Genomic DNA, 23,312 nt, shown 5'->3' on the forward strand with positions numbered 1-23,312 from the left:
GTGTCATCAGCGAAAAGAAGGTGGGTAATAGCAGGGCAGCTGATAGGAGTAAAATACTCCTATATTTAGAGTGCTTTTCCGCATGCTTTCATATGTTTTCACCTCGCTTTTCTATGATAATGTATACCTTATAGCGTGTGTGTGTGTGCACCTCGCTTTTCTATGATAATGTATACCTTATAGCGTGTGTGTGTGTGCACCTCGCTTTTCTATGATAATGTATACCTTATAGCGTGTGTGTGTGTGTTTCAGGGAATCAAGAGCATTGTGGACTGTTTTAAGGCCAAAAGAGTGAAGAATCGTCAAATTCGGAAAAGGGCGAAGTCTTGAAGCAAAGAGACGCTGAAATCACATTTTAGAATCTGACCCCGCTGCACTCATTGATAAATTTGGACTAGTTCGAGGCTTCAAACGAGTTTGTGTTCTTCACAAGAAATAAAGTAGACATCCTAAGCTTTCCAGAGGTTCAAGAACCAACTCATTTGGACGTTTATACACCGAGTTATGAAGTTTTGAAGTTCATGGTTGTGCAGTAGAAAGTGTGTCTCGATTCGAGACAACCAACTTAAGATGGTGTCTCGAATCGAGACACAAAGAAATTAGAAGCAGAATTGTGCTTCACTTGTGTCTCGATTCGAGACATACTCCTTTAGTTGATTGTCTCGAATCGAGACAAGAGCAAATAAGGAATCTCAGCACAAGACAAAGGCACATGGCTTGAAGTCCACTTACCCAATTTAGCCAAGCACACTTTTATGAGTTGTCTCCTATTTCCTCATTTGTAAACACTATATAAACACTTTTATCTCTTTTTTTAGGTTGAGGGTGATTTGATAGAAAATAGTAGTCACTCTTCATTAGTGTAGGAATCAAACATTCTCTATAGCTTTTAGTTGTAGCAATAGCTTTTATTGTTAGTTCTTATTGTTCTTACTATTTGTAGTAATAGATCATCATAGTTCTTAGTGTTCTTCAAGTTTATTTCCAAATTTTGCTACTTTGGGAAAGTTGTTCAATACAAGTATTAGTTTATTTATTGTTCTTCATTATCTCTTTTATGTTTTGGGTCTTCAATTATTATAAGGTAATTAATCTCTACACCATGTTTATTCCTATTTCTTACTTATTAGTTATTGCTATGATGTTTGTGATTAGTAGCTAAATCCCTAGTTTAGGGGTTGTTGATGAAGTTTGGTTGTGATTAGTTGACTAGGGTTTGATTTGGGTATTAGGGTTTGTAGTGATTTGTATGCTTAATGCCTAGGATAGATTGATCACCTAATCCTAGGTTGAAAGGGTAATTAATTAGGCGAGAGTCACTTAATAACCCGGAATTAGCAAATCACTTAGTTAGGGCTTAATCACGCGAGAGCGGTTTAGGGCTTAATCGGTTATAGGTTAGCTTCGTGATTGGATTAAATTAGTTTAATCGAAATCTAATTACGCGAGAGCGATTTAGATTTCGGTGTATTAATTTAATTACAATTAGTTCTAATTGCAGACTCGAGAGAGCGGATTAGGCATTTTAGAAAGACTTGACCCGAACCAATTACCACTTCAACCCCGGTTAGCTAGAACGTTTCAAATCTAATTAACAACCTCTAAACGCCTTCTACGTATTGTTTTATCCCGTTTATTATTTAATTGCTTTAGTTTTTAATTGTTTCAAGTGTTAATTTCACTAGTTTTAAATTCCGTAACCATTACTATAATTTCAATTGATCGTTGCTTTCCGAATTGAATTTCAAAATACGCGTTCGCTCACTTTAAACCTCTTGTCTTCGTGGATCAATTCCGTATTTCTGGATTATTACAAGTTAGTATTTTTGCTAACAGCAGCGCGGGGTAATTTTGTAACCCGAGAGCTGACCAACTTGTCGTTCCTTATGAATCATTCGTAAAAGAAAAGAGATAGGGGGATAGGGGATCCCCTGTCTAATTCCACGCGAAGGTTTAAAGAAACTTGTGGGCTGACCATTAACAACAATTGCAAGTTTGGAAGACGATATGCATTCCATAACCCAGTTGACCCATCGCATGTTAAAGCCTTGTTTAGTGAGAACTAGGCGAACAAACTCCCAATCAATTCTGTCAAATGCTTTTAGCATGTCAAGCTTAAGAGCAAAATAGCCTTGTTTCCCCAATTTTTTCCCCTTAAGTCTATGGATGGCTTCATGATTGATGGTGATGTTGTCAAATATGCTGCGGCCACTAATGAAAGCAGCTTGTTCTTGAGATATGAAGGTGTTGAGAATGGGTTTTAGACGGTTGGCTAGGATTTTAGAGATGATTTTGTATGAAAAGTTGCAACAACTAATTGAGTATATGTCTATTTCTAGTTTCAATGCCAAAAAAAGACACTTTTACCTTTTATTTTGACTAGTTTCGCATTACGTGCTATGCACGTGGCTCGTAACGTAACTCCTCAATGAACATATTAGTAAATTTATTATAATTATATCAATTTTTTATTTATAATTAATATTAAATTAGTTAAAAAAATTGTAAAAGTAAATATAATATATTCGGTTATTAATTTTTTTTTCACACTGAATTTAATCTTCTTTTATTTTTATAATAACCATAATTAAATAATTATTAATTTTATTAATAGTATCTTTAAAAATAATAAGATAAAAATTTAAATAATAATATATTGACCAAATACAGTATTTTAATTTTGTAGTTCAATCAAACTAAAAGATAGGTATTCCTACTAATTTGGAGACAATTTAGTTATTTTTTACATACTAAAGATTTAATTGGAGATAATTTAGCTACCTATTCTAATTATGACTTTAATCACAATAGTGATTAATTAAATAACTAATTAGTTAATGACTATAAAACCTTTATTTAATAGTAAACTGAAAAGGATTATTCAGTAAATTTGCCTGTCCCCCCCCATCCGTGCTTTTATATATAGTATAGATTAATGAAAAAAGGAGAGTTTTATAAATATATTGATCTTTTACATATTTACGTAAGACATTTTTGTCATTTAAATAATTTTTTCATGATTTTTTAATACATTTGTTAAAAAGGATATTTGAAAGGGCGAAATTGTGGTTTATCCGATCTAAAAAGAGTTGATAATCAAAGCTTCCAATCATATCTTTATTTGATCAATTTTTAATTAATTTTGACTGCTTTGATCAAATTTTGAACAAATCAAAATTACAAAAATATTCTTAATAAAAAACAACTTTTTACATAAGATCAAAATATGAGAATTATCAATTATTTACTAATTTGATAGTAGTAAGTTTATTTAAGCAGGCCGGGCTATACGCAATAGACTGCCTTCTGCCACTTTACTATTTGGGCCAAATAAAATTTTGTAAAGATCAGGCAGCTCATCCATTAATTTCCGAACCCTTTCACATGTTATCTTCTATTTTTGGTCGTTTATGAATTTTGAAAATTCAAATGCATAATTTATGACCATTTAATGAATATACTGTGCAAATGCTTTCATACAGTGTCGTTTTCAAATTATTTTATTATATATTTTCTTTCAAAGAAAAATACATTCCATTAGACAGTAGACACATTTTAATAGAGTATAATTGAATTAATTACATTGAAATCCAGAGAGATAGTGTGTATTTCCCGCATCAATTGAAGATCAATTACTTTATGAACATAAATCAATTCAAGTATTTTATTTAAAGTGCTGAATTTCCATATATATTAATAATAGTTTTGATAATTTATTAATTCATCAACTTTAACCATCAACCAAATAAGAAGATTTTTATGTTGTTAAAGACGATCAGTTTTTCGTTCTAATTTATCTCGTCTCGTTTAAACTAAAATAATCGATATTAAAAGATTTGTATTTACACATTATATAAGATTTAATGAAACAAAAATAAAGGTGCTGATAAAAACTTTCTTAAATTGCAGCTAAAATCCAATCAAGAAAAATAATGCTATTATGGAAGAAAATTAAAGTTACACCTGCCAAATCCAAGAGCAAGTTTTTTATCTTCCCAAATTTGTTAAATTTGTACTCAATTGTACAAAAAGCTTAAACTCACAGTCCATATTTGCAAACAAAATTCTAATTTATTTTTGAAATTTTTTAGCAGCGCAAACGCACATGACACAACGCACGCAAACAAAACCCAAGCGCCGGCAATTTCCTAGCAAACGCACAAGTACTATCTGTGTTGTAGCTTTTTGCGATCTTCAGCGACGCATTTTAATAGCGACAAAATAAATTACAAAACCAAATTCAAATTAAATTTCCAAAAAGGGCTAAAAAAGTTATTTCAAAAAACCGCTCTCTTCTCTTGCACTACAGATACTGGTACAGTGTGAGAGAGGGTGACGTGTCATTTACGGTACGAAAATACCCTTACGTTTCACCATTTTTTTCGACTCTCTCTATACCTGCACCTGTTAGGGCGGGAACCTACAAATTTCTGCACTGAAATCATGCCCGTAAGTCCGTAGCTCGTTCATTTTCTAGGGTTTTCTCTTTCAATATCTTCAAATTTTGTTATTTCTTGAGTTTTGATTGTTATTTAGAGCTCTGTCAGTTACCGATTTTTTTTTTGTCTGGAATAGGAGCCGAAAATGATTAATCTGCGTAAAGGCTCCAAAGTTTGGGTAGAAGATAAAAATTTAGCATGGATTGCATCTGAGATTACCGATTTTGTCGGTAAACAAGTACAAGTCACCATTGCTTCTTCTGGCAAGAAGGTGCAATCTCTAATTTTCTGTGTTTGTTTGTTATTTTGAGTATTTTTTTGTTAATTTTGTGGTTTGTTTTTGCTTTTTTAGGTTTTGGTGTCTCCTGATAAGGTATTTCTTAGAGAAGATGACGAGGAAGAGCATGGCGGAGTGGATGATATGACGAAATTGACATATTTGCATGAGCCTGGAGTGCTTTTCAATCTCGAGAGAAGATATGCTCTTAATGATATTTATGTGAGTTCTTTTTGAGCTGACAAGTGTAATTTGCTGCTGTTTTTTTTTTCCATAAAAAATTAAACAAATGTGGGCTGAGTGTACTTGACAAATGTTGATTGTCTAGTGTTTTCGGCTTAATTATGGTAATATTTAAGATAATTATTGGTTTAACGCGTTAAGTTTTATCGGTATTGGTTGTGTTTAAATAATTAATGGCAATGTGGGAAAGATTTGATATCAGAATCTTTCTAATGCTGAGAACTAGTGGATTTTAGTTAGCTCATATAAGCTCTCTGTAATTAGCTGTGCTTTATTTGTTTATTTGGCTCTTGGTTCTGTTTAAACTTTTCTTTACGTTAGAGGTCCGCTGTCCGAGTTGGCATCTGAGAAACTAAGTTGAGCATTTTTAGTGTTCGATAAATGTTATGCAGTAAATAAAGTAATGAATGCATTTCTTGTGTTGTCATGACCGTACTTGCTATTGACAGTTTGAGACCAATTATTTACTCATGCCAGATTGGTTATTAACTCTTATTTTAAAGTGTACGTTATTACATCATTTCGTTTATTTCACGGCAAACTGCAGGTCTAAGTTTTTTTTTTTTTTAAATTGCAGTGATATTTATATGATTTTTTTGTTGATAGACCTACACAGGAAGCATTTTAATAGCTGTAAATCCGTTCACCAAGCTTCCACATCTTTATAATGTGCATATGATGGAGCAATATAAGGGAGCACCATTTGGCGAGTTAAGCCCACATGTTTTTGCTGTGGCAGATACATCATATAGGTAGGTCATTCTTACAAGTCATATATTGATTTGTGATGCATAGAGATTCCTAGTGGAGCTATCTGATTAGCTTATGCTTGCTTTTAATTCAGAGCAATGATGAGTGAAGGTAGAAGCCAATCCATACTGGTCAGTGGAGAAAGTGGGGCTGGGAAAACGGAGACAACTAAATTAATTATGCAGTATCTGACTTATGTTGGTGGTCGGGCTGCTGGTGATGACAGAACAGTCGAGCAACAAGTTCTTGAAGTAATAGATGAGATCTTTTTTCTTTTGTTTTTTCCCCTAAGCCTTACCATATTGTGGTAGGCTGCTAGCATCCATCTCTGAAGTAAGAGTTTTTTTTTGTCAAAGAAGTAAGAGGTTGGTGCAGCAAAGTTTAGCGCCTGTAGGAGATGCTGTTGGCTAATGATATATTTTTGTTCATGCTACAACATGTGCGTTTTAGTGTCTATGTAGGTCGCATATTCATCAGCCTACTCTTTTTTTTCTCTAGAAAAAGATTTTTTCCCGTTGCGAGGAAAACATATTTAGGTTCTAAACTAAACATTTTTGCTGAAGAATATGAGCTATATTTATAGAGATATTATAGGGATGACTTGCTTAGTTTTTGAGCTTCCATATGATTTTTGATGAGGCTGTTGGCAAAATTCCAGTCATATCTTTACATTCTAGATATTGCATAAGCACATTTGTCTCATGTAAGGATTTTTCTGATTCATATTTTTGGGTAATTCAGTCGAATCCACTGTTGGAGGCATTTGGTAATGCAAGGACTGTTAGGAATGACAACTCGAGGTAGATTACTCGTCTCCAAAATGTAATTGATTTATATTCCTAGCTATAGCTTTAAACTTCTTGCCTCTATGCTCCTTCTTTTTAACTTTTTATGCATATTACTGATGATGAATATTCTGTAAGAAAATTCATACTTTGCAAGAAAATATTAATCCGGTAATTTTTTGACTGCCTCTTATGTTTGTGATGTCGTTAACTGAATGAGTGAAAAAATGTCCGGGCACAAAGGAAATAGGCAGATGAGGTTAAGAGTTGTTTGTGATGGTGAAGAATATGCATGTTATGTATTAGGATAGCGTACACCCTGTCTTTCGAGAAGAGTAATTTGTTATTTCCACCAACCTAAGATCTTACTCTTGTTTACTGAGATTGTTGTCTCAGTCATATATTCTGTTTCATGATTTCTGCTGTGTGATAATATGCTTTTCTTCAGCATATGTCCTAAATGATGCAGTTCATTTTTGACTCTTATAGTGGCTGTCTTTTCTGGAAATGTTTTGAGATCCAGAAGCTATTGTAATTTGAGCAAATTTTCCATCTGATGTGTTTCTTGCTCTTTTTAACCTCATGCAGCCGTTTTGGGAAGTTTGTTGAGATCCAATTTGATGCAAATGGTCGAATATCTGGTGCTGCTATTAGAACTTACCTTTTGGAACGGTCTCGTGTGGTTCAGATTACTGATCCTGAACGAAACTATCATTGCTTTTATCAATTGTGTGCATCTGGGACGGTAAATACATCTTATCATTCTTTCCATCTCTGTCCTTCACTCCTTCTATGTGCTTGTTAATTAGTGCTGTGTAGAGATTCTATTAATGATATAAACTCTGTAAGTTGAGTTCCCCCATGGGCCTGGCTGTATAGTTTGTATTTGAATCTAAAAAATGTTTTCTAGCTAATGGATGTTGTCCATGGGATTTCTGCATACGTCCAGGATTCAGAGAATTACAAGTTGGATCACCCAAGCCACTTCCATTATTTAAATCAGAGCAAGATATATGAATTAGAAGGAATTAGCAATGCAGAGGAGTACATAAAGACAAGAAGGGCAATGGACATTGTTGGCATAAGTCAAGAAGATCAGGTCCATGAACACTAAACAATATATTGCTTTATTACTGCTTTGGTCTTTCCTTTGTCCGCTTTCTTCTTGAATATTTTGTACTAATTTTCCGTTACTACATTATCAGGAAGCTATATTTCGCACCTTAGCTGCAATTCTTCATCTAGGAAATGTTGATTTTTCACCAGGAAAAGAACATGATTCTTCAACTGTTAAGGAACAGAAATCTAGCTTTCACTTGCAGATGGCTGCTAATCTTTTTATGTAGGTGATTATATTTGATACCTTTAAAACTATGTCTTGTTAGAAAGGATGGTTGACCAGTCTATTAATTTAAGTTCAGTGTCCTTTTTAATTTTTTTTCTCTGCCAGTTTTGTTAAATAACTAAATAAGAATGGTTTTGCTATTTTTTCTTTTTTACAAGCTATTCAAAGGCTTCTTAGTTTCTTTTCTTTTCTGAAGAAGTAGAAAATATTAATATTGGTTTTAGGCAGCACACTTAAGAGTTTAAAGAATAAGTCAATTATTTTTGTCAGAGCATGGTCAAAATATGATGATTGTCTCTTCATTCTAGATTTTTGCTGCATATGGACCTAGTACATAGAGCTTTGATTAGTACAAATCAACAAGCTTTACTGCATTAAAATTCATTTACAAATTCATACGACATTGATGGTACAAATCAAACTGGAGTAAAAATTGAGACCCTTCAAAGTCTTGACCATGTTCGATCAATGCAAATTGAGTACTTTTACTTTGTTAAGAGTTTTGCAGCATTCCAATGTGCAATGATTGCTCATAGGGCTGCTGGCTTCTGGTGGTTTAAGCACCTAATTTACTTCTTTCAACAGGTGTGATGTCAACCTCTTGCTGGCAACTTTATGTACTCGTACAATTCAAACACGTGAAGGAAGTATTGTCAAATATCTTGACTGCAACGCTGCTGTTGCTAGTAGGGATGCATTGGCAAAGACAGTTTATGCTAGGCTGTTTGATTGGTATGTTGTTTTTCTAAGATTGTCAAATTTATTCATTGCAGATCACAGCCTTTTTGTTTAATCGAGTGACATAATTAAATTAATTAAATCTGAATTATAATAGAAATAAAATGTAGTATGTTACAGAATGATATTTTTATGTAAATTGAGCTGTGTTCTTGAAGCTTAAAAAACCATATGGACAGGGAGCCTTAGAAGCGTGGTTCACCCTGTGGTGGATGCTGGATTTTGGATAAAGAATATCTGCCTTTTGGCTTACTTGTTTTTCTAATAATCCAAACAATTTGATTTTATATTTCTTGTAGGCTTGTTGATAAAATCAATGGATCTGTTGGGCAGGATCCGACTTCGAGGATCCAGATTGGGGTTTTGGATATTTATGGCTTTGAATGCTTTAAACATAATAGGTATTTTATTTGGTTATGATCTTATTTGAATTTTGTAAACCCTGTTATTGTAATAACATGAGGTATTGTTTTAATGAATCAAGCTTGCTATGATGCTAAACCCTGTTCGTCTCCATCATTTTTACTATCAATAGCCTATTATCTTAAAAGTTAAAACATAAGCCATTTTTTTGGGGAATATTTAGAAGTAATTGACATGTTTTCTTCTAGCATTCTCTTTTGTTGAAGCTTCTTATCAGGGTGCATTCCCTCTTATGATCATCATTTTTACCTCTAATATTGTTAATTCTGTAGAAATATGTTCCTAACATTTCAGTCAACTTTCTTTCTAAACTCAAATGTCTAGTTTGTATAGTTTGTGTTTGGGTCTTTACTGTCCCATTGCTGACCTTTTTCATTTTCTTATGTACGATAATTATTCTTTACTCTGACCACTTCTGAATTCAGTTTTGATCTTTGTCTTGTCACCTTGCTCCACTGTCTAGTGATTATGTTTTATGCCCCACAGCTTTGAGCAGTTCTGCATTAATTTTGCAAATGAGAAACTCCAGCAACATTTCAACGAGGTCCGTGATTTTTTCATTCAAGATATGAAATTTACATATACTTTCTTTTCCAACTTAACTTGATTATTTTTGTTTCATTTCAGCACGTGTTCAAGATGGAACAAGAGGAGTATAAAAAAGAAGAAATTAATTGGAGCTACATTGATTTTATTGACAACCAGGATGTGCTAGATTTAATTGAGAAGGTTCTTCTCTGTTCCTTCTCTCAAGAACAGGGTCTTGACTCTTGTGAGGTCATGTTGTTTTCCATGAGATGCCATTACTATGGCAATTTTCCTTCTCTTTTCTAGTTTTAAAAGTTTTGGATCTAAATGTCGACATTTTTTAATTTCCTTTGATATGAAGCATCCTTCTGTTTATTTGATGCTATGGTTGGTATTGAAGGTCTTAAGGGTAAAATTAGTTTGATAGGAAGAAATTTGTACAGCCTGCTAATTTTGTAAATTTGACTAGTTTATGCCAATAAAAATTGATTGCAAAATACAATTTACAGCTAACTAATACTCGTACAATGAGAAATTAGTGTGATTTGTACGGTTGATGTGTTTGGATTTATTTATGTTATCTTAAATATTCTATAAATGTAAACATGAAATAGATTGAAGCATATAGTATTTGCTCGGTGGTGTAGAAATATGACCGTGCAGAGGCACTCTTTTTCTAGATTGAAAAGGATTCTTTTTGTCATTGTTTTTATGTCCTATCTTTTTTTCAATTGTATATGTCATTGCCTCCTAGTGTTATTATGCCTTATATGAGTGTACTCTTGTTTGCAGAAACCTATTGGGATAATTGCTCTCTTGGATGAAGCTTGGTACAGTTTGAGTTCTTAAGTACAAGTTGGGGCGTTTTATTTATGAAATTGCTTATAGGCAGCTTGTCCTTATCTTGGTTTTCACATTTATGCAGCATGTTTCCTAAATCAACACATGAAACATTTTCAACCAAGCTATTTCAGAATTTCAGGGCTCATCCAAGGCTGGGAAAGGAAAAATTTTCAGAAACAGATTTTACCATTTCTCATTATGCTGGCAAGGCATGTTAGACATCATCGCAACTTGGAAATATTTTTATTGCGATTAAGAAAGATTTCTTATGATTTAGTGCTTTGTGCTTTCTTGTAGGTCACTTATCACACTGAAACGTTTTTAGAGAAAAATCGTGATTATGTGGTGGTAGAACATAGAAATCTGTTGTCCTCTTCCAAATGCTCTTTTGTTGCTGGTCTTATCCCTTTACCTTCAGAAGAATCTTCACGATCGTCATACAAGTTTTCTTCTGTAGCCTCTAGGTTTAAGGTATAACATTTTCTTGATTATCCCATCATTTTTTCTACAGTAAATTGGTTTACTGGCTGATTTGTGTAGAAGAGCATGAAAAAGTTGAAAGATAAGGTTCCAGGTGGGGAAAAGACAAAAGGCGACCCTATGCCTCCTGTTGAATTGGTGTTAATTCATGATTTTTGCTGTCATTAACTGAATTGTTCTCATGATGTTAAATCTTTTTGTTTTCTATAGCAACAACTTCAAGCACTTAGGGAAACGCTCAATTCAACCGAGCCTCATTACATACGTTGTGTGAAGCCAAATTCTTTGAACCGGCCTCAAAAATTTGAGAATATGAGCATAATGCATCAGCTACGCTGCGGGGTTAGTTGTAGCATATTTATTTTTGTTACTTGTTTGGCTTTTCTTTTTCTTCTTTGTATTCGGTGTTGGTTTTCCTTGTGCTTAGACTTGTTAATGACTAGCAAGAAGTGCATATGCTTGTTAGCAATAACAGGCATGTGGTTTTCTTGCTGCTTCCTTTTCTTTTTTCTCTTTTTTCCTTTTCAAAATATGGCCTTTTCATCAGATAAGTAAGATTCCCACATTGTTAATAGTTCATATTGTTGTAAGACAGAATACCTAGTTTTGAAGGAGCAAATAACGTTGTTCATGTGATAGTAAATAGGGTACAAGTCCATCTAAGCAAATACAGCTTTGTGAATGGTCATGTATAAGATGTGTGGCACCCGTACTAGTGCTGGTATATTTAACATTTTAACACATTTAATACATTTTTATATACTTAATTGTCACATCGAGTGCAATTAGGTTTTCTACATCATTATTTGTTTTGAAAATAATTATTAGTTTTTTACTGGTGAGTATTAAATCTACAGATTTATCTCGTTCTCATTTTTCTAGTTCTTGCATTGTAGGGTTTTGGTTTTGCAATGCATTTGTAATGAAATAATATTGTCTTTTAAGGTTAGTTATAAGGTTTCAATTTTGCGTGTTCCCGGTGATGCTCATGTTTGCTATGGTCTGGTATTGCATCATGTTTTTTCTCTCTCCTTTATTTATGTTCAACGTGAGATTATGAACTTTATCATCCCCTTTGTAATTATTTTTGCTTTTCTTGTATTAGAAGTTCTCTATCTGAAAGAAAATATTTTAACATACAGAAGAGGCTAATAAGATTACTTTCTAAATTGACACAGGGTGTGTTGGAGGCTGTTCGGATAAGTCTTGCTGGCTATCCCACCCGTAGAGCATACTCAGAGTTTGTTGATCGTTTTGGTTTATTGGCTCCTGAATTTTTGGACGGAAGGTGGAGTATTCAACTCTGAAGACTGATATCTGGAATAATATGTAAAATTATTTTGATGCACCTGTTCGGCTGTTCTTTTATATGTCCCACTCTCTCCTCTACAGTCTTATTCTCTGTGCTAGTTTTAAGTGTCAATTTCTTTTGCTCTGCAACAACTTCACATTGATAATAAATAGGTACAAAAAGTTTCTTTGCATTTGTTGTGCTCTTTAATGCACCCAAACTTATCGAGTTTTACGTGTTGGAGTTTCTCAATGCTTTTCAATTTCATGTAAACAAAATATTGATTCGCCATTTTCAAATTCAATGTTTTATGATTTTGTATATTTGTTTTTGTGCAACATAGGTTGTGTTTTATCTCTAACTGTAGCTTCTCAAAACATGATTATAATTTTTTTTTGTACTTCACTTCTGTTTTTTTCTTATTGTTTCGTTGTTGAGTTTATTTTATTACATTTGATTTCCTGCTAATAATTTTCTAATTCTTTCCTCCCATATCTTCAAATTTACACAGTTATAGTTATGATGAAAAAGCCTGGACAGAGAAAATTTTGCAAGCGTTAAAGCTTGAGAATTTTCAGGTATTCTTTTTCTAAGGTTTTGAGGTATAAGTTTTTGATCTATGTTAAATTAATTTGCTATCATTAATTCTCTTTCCCCAAAATTTTGTTCGAAGTTGGGAAAGACCAAAGTGTTTCTGAGGGCTGGTCAGATTGGGCTTTTGGACTCACGGAGGGCAGAGGTTCTGGACAATGCAGCAAAGCGCATTCAACGTCGATTGCGAACCTTCATTGCTTACAAGAACTTTATCTCAACAAGGACTGCTGCTATTGCAATCCAATCATATTGCAGAGGTTCTCATCCTTTGATGGAATTACTCAACGCTTTTTTGTTGTTGAAGTTTGCTTTTAATTTCTAAGATCAACATATGGTCTTTTGAAATTGTTGTTTTATTCTAGAATCCCCAGAACACAATTTTCATGCTATTTTTACAAAATCTTGAAAACATGATTCAGTAAAGGTCGTGTAGTCTTAAAATGCTGAACAAGTTCTTAGAAACCACCCTATCCTGCTTTTTGCTGTGGTTGGAATAGACCTTGCTGATTTTGTGCTTACAATGCATTTCACCAAGAATAGACCTTGCTAATTTTGGCTGCGAACCATTAATCTTTGATTATTTTGCTGCTGTTATTTTTCTTTGTTGGATGACCATTCTTGTTGTTCTCCATCATTTTATTTGTATGGCCCTTAGGAACTGTTGTGTTTGCAGGATTACTCACTCGAGAGATGTATATTAAAAAGCGGGAGACAGCAGCTGCTGTTTCAATACAAAAATATGTCCGCAGTTGGTTATTAAGGTGTGCTTATTCCAAACTGCTATTAACGGCTATAGTTGTACAGTCAAATGTCCGTGGTTTTTTGGTTCGCCAAAGATTTTTACATGCAAAGAGGCATAGAGCTGCCACGATAATTCAGGTAAATATGTGGAAAGTGGAGCTTTATTTGTTATTAATATTTCTGTACTATGTGATATGGATATTTGTGAAAAAGCATACAAATAAGTTTATTCTTCATTGGAGAAGGAAATATAGCAATACAATTTCAATCTTTTCTTCCCAATTTAATATGTAATAAATATTCTAGGCTTGGTGGAGAATGTACAAGTTCCGCACAGCTATCAGACATCGTCAGACTTCAATCATTGCTATACAATGTCGCTGGAGACAAAAGCTGGCAAAAAGAGAATTCCGAAGGCTTAAGCAAGTGGGACTCTTGATATTTATACATTTTCAGTTGGATATTTGGTATACCACTTGCCTAAAAGTGTTCACTATGTATGCCTTATATCATGTTTGTACTTCTTACAGGAGGCTAATGAAGCTGGTGCCTTGCGTTTAGCAAAGACTAAACTTGAGAAGCAGTTAGAAGATCTCTCTTGGAGATTACATCTGGAAAAAAGAATGCGGGTACTTGTTTGCCATTTTCTTTTTCATCTGAGTCACAAATTAATACCAAAAAATTTCATAAGCTTATCCTTTCTCTTACATGTTAGTGGCTCTGTTTTCATGTGTTAGCCTCTGAATTTCCTTAACAAAAGTTAATTAGTAAGATTTATTTTCGTACCTTTTATATTCAGTACACTATTTGTGAATTCATGTTTATCAAATCTCATGTATGTCTCCTTTCTTTTTCTTACTTGGCTTCATGTGCGTGGGATGCAGATTTCTAATGAAGAGGCTAAGTCGACTGAAATTTCCAAGCTTCAGAAAACACTGGAATCTTTGAGTCTTGAGCTAGATGCTACTAAGTTGTCCACAATCAATGAATGTAACAAGAATGCAGTGTTGTTAAATCAATTGGAATTATCAATGAAGGAAAAATCAGCTTTGGAGAGAGAGCTAACTGCAATGGCTGAGTTGAGAAAAGAAAATGCTATTCTGAAGGTGATTCAATTTTTTTACAAAGAACTAGTTGGTATAAGCTGTATGTTCAAGTATGTGTATTCTTGATGTCGCTTTGGTATAGATTCTTAATCACTGGATATTCTTGTTTATTCATTCTCTTTTTTGTTGGTCCAACACATTCTCATTTAGACTTTAGACCTTTGGAATTAACTTCTAGTAAAGAAAGAATGAGATAAATTGAGGAAAGGTAGATTAAGATTGTTCTGGCATTTGAGTTGCAGCCCTAGAGATGCTCTCGTTGGAAAGTTTACTATATTGGAGGTAGATATATGAAAGAAAGGGAGAGATAGACCTAAATAACTTGGAAAAAGTAATTTTCAATGATTTAAAGGTCTTAGACCTTTACGAAGATATGTCCTCAAATTGTGCAGTTTGGAAGAGAAGAATCCATGTAGCCTATCTAAATTAACTTAGGATTAGTACTTAGTTGGGTTGAGTTTGTTGAGTTGTGAAGAAGAAGGAATTGCATTTCTTACATTTATTAAGTTGATTAGCAAGTTTAGAAATTATGGACCAGCTAATTTTATGTTATAATATGATAAAAACTCCAGAAACTGCCTGCTTTAGATCTTTTATCAAATTCAGCAAATGCAATTTTAATAGCTATTTATTGTGTAAGAATGTGTTTGCTTGAAACTAAAAAAAGTAGACGGATGACGGATGTGCAACAAAGTTCTTACACTTCCAAGCATGGTGTATACACATTTATAATTATAGCAAACTTGGCTTTTATTAAGGTGTTACTCTCTATTGTCTAAAACTAAACTAGATGCATGCTGATCATTAAAGTAGTGATGCATATATGTTGTTACTCTTCTTCTACGAACTGCCTGGTTGTTTTTGTATTTAATTATTTTTCTAATAGCAAAGGACCATCATTCATCACTCCTTAACCTATTTCTTTTGCTCTGTACCGTATCAGAAAATTGTTTTCTGAAAAATTTTCTTCCTTTTGCAGGGTTCTTTAGATTCTTTGGAAAAGAAGAACTCGGCTCTGGAGTTTGAGCTTATCAAAGCACAACAAGATAGTAGTGAAACCATCGAGAAGTTAAAGGAAACTGAAGTAAAGTGTTCTCAGTTGCAACAGAATGTGCAAAGGTATTCATAAGTTGATCTTCTATAACTCGCTAACTTATTGATTGTGTTAACAAGGTTTATCCAATTACGCTATATCATTTTGCTGCAATTTAATTTTTCTTCTGCTTTTTAACTTGAGATTCACATTAAATTTTAAGCATGTTGGCTTAACCCATTAGTTTTACATTAATTATTTATTTATGAAGCTTAAATTACCCATTTCTGGTTTTGGTTATACTTATACTTTGAGAATAATTGTTGTCTGTTTTTATCTCCTTATGTCTTGATATATGTTTGTTCTACATTGCAAGTCTTGAGAATAAATTATCACATCTTGAAGATGAGAACCATGTTCTTCGACAAAAAGCATTCAGTTTGTCACCTAAGGGCAATCGTTCAAGTTTGGTTAAAGCGTTTTCTGAAGTAAGCTGCTGCTGCATCCTTTTTCATATATATGCTATCTGATGATGGTCATGAACACCGTATTATGAGCTGCTTGTACTACTTTGTTCCTAAATGCTTAAAGTAATTTTAGAATTCTTATGCATATGGTTAGTTCTTGATCAATTTTTGTTCTATTTGCTTTTATTGTTGTTGATGGAACAGAAATTCCCTGGCATGCTAGCTCTCCCTCAAAGTGATCGAAAGCCTCTATTTGTAAGATCTGCTTTTCACAAGTTCTTTTGTCAACTCTAAGTGACAGCCATAGTATGATGTGCCATGGATTTTATTTTTATGCAGGAGTCTCCCACGCCTTCAAAACTTATTCCTGTTTCACATGGTTTGTCAGAATCACGCCGACCAAGGTTGACAGCAGAAAGACACCAGGTTTTTTTCATTGTCTGTAATCCTTCTTTAAGACGGTGATAGTGCATTGGCTAGTGACAAATAACCAGTTCACCTAAATGTTCAAGTTATAAGGCGAGGCTCCAACAATAGTTTTATTATCCTTAACTTTCTCCCCATGTGAATGCCCATTGGGCTTGAAGCCTGAACTGTATAGGCTTGCTTAAATATTTGACTAATTAAATGTTAGTTGGAAAGTATCAAACTTTAGACCTTTTGATTATAGAGGCTTTGATACCATATGAAAGAATCGATTCACCCAAAAGGTCAAGCTGTTAGGTGATACTCTAAGAATAGATATTATCTCTAACATATAGTTTCTACCACTAAGATTTAGGAGAACTCAGTCAATTTTTGTCATTTTTGTTTCTGTGGATCAATTTATCATTTTCGTTCTAATTAATTTTGCATTCAACATTTTGGAATTGATATTCATATATCTGACATACAGGAGAATTATGATTTCCTCTCAAGGTGTCTCAAGGAAGAAATTGGATTTATTAATGGAAAGCCTCTTGCAGCTTGTATCATATACAGATGTCTTCTTCACTGGCATGCCTTTGAATCTGAGCGCACAGTAATTTTTGATTATATAATTGAGGGAATAAATGAAGTTCTGAAGGTAAGTTGGGCATTTCAGTTTTCAGATAACTTTGAGGAATAATGGTAGTTTAAGAATATATGACTTTTTGATTTATTTCAACTCGTCGCTCCATTTATAATTGCAATCTTTTGAGGTTGGAGATGAATATATGACTTTTTTCATTACAATCATTTCAGGTTGGAGATGAAAACGCTACATTACCATATTGGCTGTCGAATGCCTCAGCACTTTTGTGCCTCCTTCAAAGGAACTTACGATCAAATGGCTTTTTGAGTGCTGCTTCTCAATTTTCTACTCCTGGTTTACCAGGAAGGATTGTTCATGTGAGTTTCTCCATGAGATTTCTAAAATGCAATTCCTTATCTTCTTATTGTTAGTAGTGTTATATGTTGAATCTTTTCTCGTCCTTATTTGTGATGTAATATAAATTCATATATTGCGTAAATTCCTGTTTTTTTTCTTATAGACTGTGTGATTTTTATTTTGTTCGTCTTTCATGACTAATTATTGTAAAGACATGTGGAATTTTTGCTATTACTTTCACTTTCCTAATCCTTAATCCTTTTAAATCTGTGCCAACTTAAATATAAACCAACCATTAATACTATCTTTCTATATTCCCAGTATCTAGGGAAAATGAGATGAAAGATACGATTGTAGTCAGATTAAGAAATTAAACTTTTTCAGTTAGCTAAAGAATTTTGTGATCAAATTTAAATGTTTAAGTCTCAGCGGGATTCCATAACTTAATTGTGCTGTACAGCTGGACAATGCAGTTTGATGATTTAATCTCTTATTCTGTGTGGCTATTAACTACCCAGGACATTCAAACATCTGGCTGCATTGTATTTCAGGTCCTCAAACCTTTGCATTTAAAAGTGAATGAACTGTCATAATATCTGGGGAAATAGTTGGCATTAGATGTCATCTACAATTTTTTAATGTCATTTCCTTTAGCATTTTAATTAACTGTTAAGAAGCAAAGGAACTTGAAACCCTAGTATTCCTGTTACATATATATCAACTTGGAATGGAGGTAGGGATCATGTTTTTGTATTTAATGATCCACAATTTAGTGCTTGTATTGCTAATTTGATGTATTCATGGCCATGAAACATGGAGTTTAGCATTTCTATTGAGATTTCTTTGTAGTTATTGTAGATTTCTAGCATTGTAGCATTGCCTGGCGGACAAACTATCACCACAGTTTTGCAACTTATTAGTTTCTTAATTGAGTTGAATTGCATCTAGTGTAGAATTGTTCTTCCTGTTTGTGAGCATTTAGCTTAACTGAGACTGGCTTACTTCATTTGCTACTTTTCAGGGTCTGAAATCTCCTTTTAAATATGGTGGAAAGGAGGATGGTCTATCTCATGTTGAAGCTAGATATCCAGCTATTCTATTTAAACAACAGTTAACTGCTTGTGTAGAGAAGATTTTTGGCTTAATCAGAGACAACATGAAGAAAGAGTTGTCACCACTTTTGGGTTCATGCATTCAGGTCAGTGTTGGTCAGATGTGTACATAGGTGTATTACGATCACTTATGGGTTCATGCATTCATGTGATTGTTAGTTGTAAACTTTTTCCTTTTTTGTAACCTAATGCAGTTACATATAATTTTCAGAAGGCAACAGTTAAAAGACTGAAAGCATTAGTTAAATACAGGGATAAAGATCTGAAACTAGAGAAAACAAGAAAAAGATAGAATCTTCCAGGTGTCACACCTCGAAGTACTTGGACATAACAACAAGGGTCAAAAGCGGCCGTGTCTAACTAGAGAATCGAGTACCACAATCTAAAGTAGCTGCAAATAAAAATTTGATTAATATACGGTAGCACGCCTAGATAGTAGATATGCTATATAGAGACTAAATATTAATCTTGAGAAAGGACTATAAATTCAAAATATGTAAATATTAAACAAATACTAGTTTGGAAAATTTGCAAAAATAATACTAATTTGGATTGAATTAGGACTTCTATATTCTTAGTGACTATACTATTCCCAAATACAACTGAAGTTAAAATTCCAAAATGTTGATTAGGAGAAATTTTTTAATTTAGTATTAATTTCTCGATTTCCACATTCTTGATCCACATCAATAATGTCATTCCAGGGCAAGATTTCATGTATCTATTTTTTTTTTGTCTTTCGGGTCTTTTTGGTACTTCCAAACTGGTACTAGCTGTCACTTATTCCATTAACTAGTACTTCTGAATGACCAATTTACAAGCTGCAAACTTTGAAGTTATTACGGTTCGTAGCTTACTATTTTGTAAAGAGGCCATGCGTGTGAATTAGTTGCTGCTCAGATACAACATAAGATTAATGTGTCAGCCACAAGAATGTAATGCTAGTACTTTACTTTATAAAGTACTTTCCCGAGTTTGTGATAATAACTATTAAATCTTGTTTTTATAACTTATAACTTGTTGAGAAGTGTCATCAATGTTGTGGCTTGATCCCATTGATAACGAGTGGGACCAAATAATTCAATCGGAGTAGTTGCTGAACCATACCACATAGTTCCAATTCTTGTTGTCTTCACATTGTTTTATGTGGCTTCCTTTTAAAGTTAATAACTTGGCATTTTATGTACTATGTTTTGGTTACATGTTTTCTACTATAACTAGGCACCAAGAAGTTCACGGCATGCTGGAAAAGCATCTAGATCGCCTGGTGGTATTCCTCAACAAGCAGCTAATAGTCCATGGGAGAGCATCAACAAATTTCTGGATTCTCTCATGGATCGTTTGCGTGCAAATTATGTACGTGATTTATTTTACATTATTAATGGCGGTTGGTAGGCCTTTGTGCTATTTGTTTAGACATCTATGATGCACTCTTTTGATAAGGGTGATACATTAATGTGATCACAATGACATTCCTGTTAGACACTGTTATGGGAGTGCTAGATGGCCGCTGTTCAAGGAATTTAGGACTTGAACTTATGCAGTTAGCTTCGGAGACTCCTTCTACGGTTGTGTTTAAAGGGCCCAATATAATTCAACGGGAAGCATGGAATGGTCCTTAGTGATCAAGAAGAAATGAATTTATAGCTGTACAATTAACAGTATATTAGTTTATAGATTGTGTCTTTGATTTTTTGAGTAGAAGAAAGAACATTAGTAAGGCTATAAATTAGCAACCTACTTGCACATCTCAATAGTGAGTTTCTAATTTTCATTATGTTACAGAAGTGCAGTCCTCTGAGACTCCTAGAATCTGAATTCCAAAAGCATTAGCGTTTTTAAAGTTTATTTATCTGCTACAGTGCAGTTGTTAAATATTAAGATATTTGTATGTCTGGCCTAAATTAGAAGTTTTTTTTAGGTACCATCATATTTCATCCGTAAGCTTGTCACCCAGGTTTTCTCTTTCATCAACATCTCACTTTTTAACAGGTAAGAAATTGTACCATTTAACAGTATTTATTTGGATCATTTGACAAGGCATCTCCTTGATTCGAGTATTCTTCTTAGCCTTCTGCTGCGACGTGAATGCTGCACATTTTCAAATGGGGAATATGTGAAATCTGGTTTGGCTGAACTTGAGAAATGGATAGTAGGCACAACAGACGAGGTAAGTACATCCTAATTTTGTTAAGTGTGCACTCCAGAAGTCAAAGATTCACATTTTTAGTGTCTGCACTGGCATTATATGCAGTATGCAGGAACCTCGTGGCACGAGCTAAATTATATTCGACAAGCTGTTGGGTTTCTGGTAATGAGCGTACTCATTTATATGTTCATTTCGAGTAATGAGCTTCTTTAATTGCTTGTGCTTGGTGGGGTTTTGTAGGTTATACATCAGAAGAGAAAAAAGTCCCTTGAAGAAATCATGCAGGACCTTTGCCCAGTATGACCTTTTGCTGCTGTTTCCTTACTATAATATCTTATTCAGCCCTCGACTCAAAGAAGTTTATTTTGACATTATATCTTAATTTCTGCTGTCATGATATGTGGCCAGGCTTTGACTGTTCGACAAATATATCGTATAAGTACCATGTACTGGGATGATAAATATGGAACTCAAAGTGTGTCTAATGAGGCAAGTTCCAGTCAATTTTATTTGGGTGGCTAATTTTTTTTTGAAAAAAACCATCTTTTTATTATAAATTCATCCGCAGGTGGTTGCTCTTATGAGGGAGATGTTGAATAAGGATAATCACAATCCGACATCAAATTCTTTCTTGTTGGATGATGATCTGAGGTAATCTTTCTATTGGCAATATTCCATAGTATTCCTTTTCAAACAGAATCGTTTAAGAGGCTGAATGGTACTGGATGCCTGATGTTCAAACTTTTAGAGTTGTTAGAAGTCCTGAAACTAAATTTTAACTTGATGTTGTTGGGTTAGGGTTGGTGGGTGTACTGGCATTCGGAGGTAAAAATGCTTTATTACTAATTCTGTTTGCAACTGTGGGTTGTAAGTGACATTATGGCATTATCATTGTTGAGGGGGTTTATAAATTGGGAATTTCTATCCCCTAGTCCTGGACCAAATTTATGTGTCTGTTTTGCAGTATTCGGAAGTTAACGTTTTCTTGATAAATTATTTGTTTTAGCAGATGTCCAAGTATATCAAGAACTTGATTCTTGTTATATTTGGTGTTTTATTTATAGCTCAGGTTTTATTCTTATTTATGCATCATGGAAGAGATCAGGTAGCTTGAATCGTCTCTTGGTGCAATTGATGTCTTCTAGAGTCTACTCTATGCATGGAACTTCCTACATTTGTAGTTTGGGATAATGCATTTTTGGATCCCTGTACTTGTCCTGTTTTTGGTGTTGGATCCCTCCACTTCTGGTTTTGGTGTTGGATCCATCCACTTCTATTTGTAGACATTGGGTCCCTCCATCATAATAAATGTCAAGAGTATCAGTTTAGACAAAAAAAAACATATAGGAACTTAATTTCAACAAAATAAAAGCACAAAACTAAATATTAGTAATAAAGTTAACTTATAGAAAACTGATAAACACTTATCCCAATCGCACTAACGGCGCGTGAATTACACACTTCAATTTCGTGACGGAGGACCTAATGTATACAAAATTAAAAGCGTAGGGACTCAATGTTGACAAACAAAATTGTAGGGAATCAATACTAAAAATTGAAAGTGCAAGGAACCAGTATGCATTTTGCTATTGTAGTTCAAACATAAAATGTTTCAGTTCATTGTATTAAGGATCATAGTGATTATTTCTGCCATATTAATACATGAACCTCTATGATTTTTGTTTTTTTTTCTCTCGCAGCATTCCGTTCTCAACCGAGGATATAGACATTGCAATTCCTGTAATAGATCCAGTAGACATTGAACTCCCAAAGTTTTTATCAGATTATCCTTCAGCTCAGTTTTTGGTCCTTCATCAGAAGTAAACAGTCTGGTATGACCCTCAAAAAACTGCCGATTTTACACTCAAAGTCTATAGCTTATTCTGAAGAGATGATGCCTCTGTTAGACTGTATGTAGTAGATGCAAGATCAATTCCTTTGATGCTTGATAGAAGAAACTTTTAGCGGTGCCGTCGGAAAAATTAGAAGTCTCACTTGATAGTTCTTGAGCTGCACACTTGTAGTGAAACACAATATTGACATATTGGGGTTTGGTCCCATTCTAAAATTAAATTATAGGGTTAGCCCAGAATCACGCATTGGTAGTAGCTTTCTGATCCCATTCTTTTGTTGTACATGAATATTTCACTACTTTGTGCTCTGTAGTTTGTATATAGAAAACATCAATTATATTACCTAATTGACGTTCATTTTCTTCTACATTGTGTACATAGAATTTCCTATATAGCATATACTAATAATTGTTACTATTTTAATTTTTATTAAGACCGTTAATGCACAATGTTTTGCCGTTAAGATTCTTGATATCTCTGGGCTGCTAGTAGGCGAGTTATATATCGATTGAAATTAAAATAAAGTAATTATTTAATTTGAATGATTATTTCAGTTAACGGAATAATTATGTTTTATTGATGCTAATTATTTAAAATAAAAATTTAAGCCGAATGAAATCAATCAAAAGATTAATAGAAAATTACTATAACCCAATCAAATCAAATAAAAATTTAAGATTGTTGGTTGGTTAATTTGAATACACGTCCAGCTAGAAGTAAGCAAAATAGTACCAAATCATTTATTCAATGCAAACTAAATTTTA

At 33.7% G+C, this 23,312-nt stretch overlaps 1 protein-coding gene across 2 annotated transcripts; it reads left to right on the forward strand.

The window, feature by feature from the left end:
* The first annotated feature begins 4,178 nt into the window (after positions 1-4,178).
* LOC126667107 (myosin-15) lies at positions 4,179-22,915 on the forward strand. 2 transcript variants are annotated; one of them, XM_050360077.2, is made up of 39 exons: positions 4,179-4,449; positions 4,576-4,710; positions 4,792-4,938; positions 5,566-5,711; positions 5,804-5,960; positions 6,451-6,509; positions 7,083-7,239; positions 7,444-7,593; positions 7,700-7,836; positions 8,425-8,571; positions 8,877-8,978; positions 9,487-9,544; positions 9,628-9,729; positions 10,321-10,358; positions 10,454-10,580; positions 10,669-10,842; positions 11,062-11,193; positions 12,030-12,139; positions 12,654-12,720; positions 12,816-12,993; positions 13,410-13,615; positions 13,784-13,903; positions 14,008-14,106; positions 14,362-14,583; positions 15,563-15,702; positions 15,993-16,104; positions 16,288-16,338; positions 16,423-16,509; positions 16,979-17,149; positions 17,308-17,454; positions 18,456-18,632; positions 19,768-19,902; positions 20,468-20,538; positions 20,617-20,716; positions 20,801-20,857; positions 20,936-20,992; positions 21,104-21,184; positions 21,264-21,346; positions 22,396-22,915. In XM_050360077.2, the coding sequence occupies exons 1-39, from the start codon at positions 4,444-4,446 to the stop codon at positions 22,517-22,519; spliced, it is 4,569 nt and encodes a 1,522-aa protein (XP_050216034.1). In that variant the 5' UTR covers positions 4,179-4,443; the 3' UTR covers positions 22,520-22,915. The 2 variants fall into 2 exon arrangements, with proteins under 2 accessions (XP_050216034.1, XP_055960444.1); XM_056104469.1 differs by lacking the exons at positions 4,179-4,449; positions 4,576-4,710; positions 4,792-4,938 and having other exon boundaries at positions 5,620-5,711; positions 6,451-6,531.
* Positions 22,916-23,312: the final 397 nt, after the last annotated feature.

The sequence above is a fragment of the Mercurialis annua genome, linkage group LG2 (assembly GCF_937616625.2).
Source record: "Mercurialis annua linkage group LG2, ddMerAnnu1.2, whole genome shotgun sequence".
Taxonomy (NCBI): Eukaryota; Viridiplantae; Streptophyta; class Magnoliopsida; order Malpighiales; family Euphorbiaceae; genus Mercurialis; species Mercurialis annua.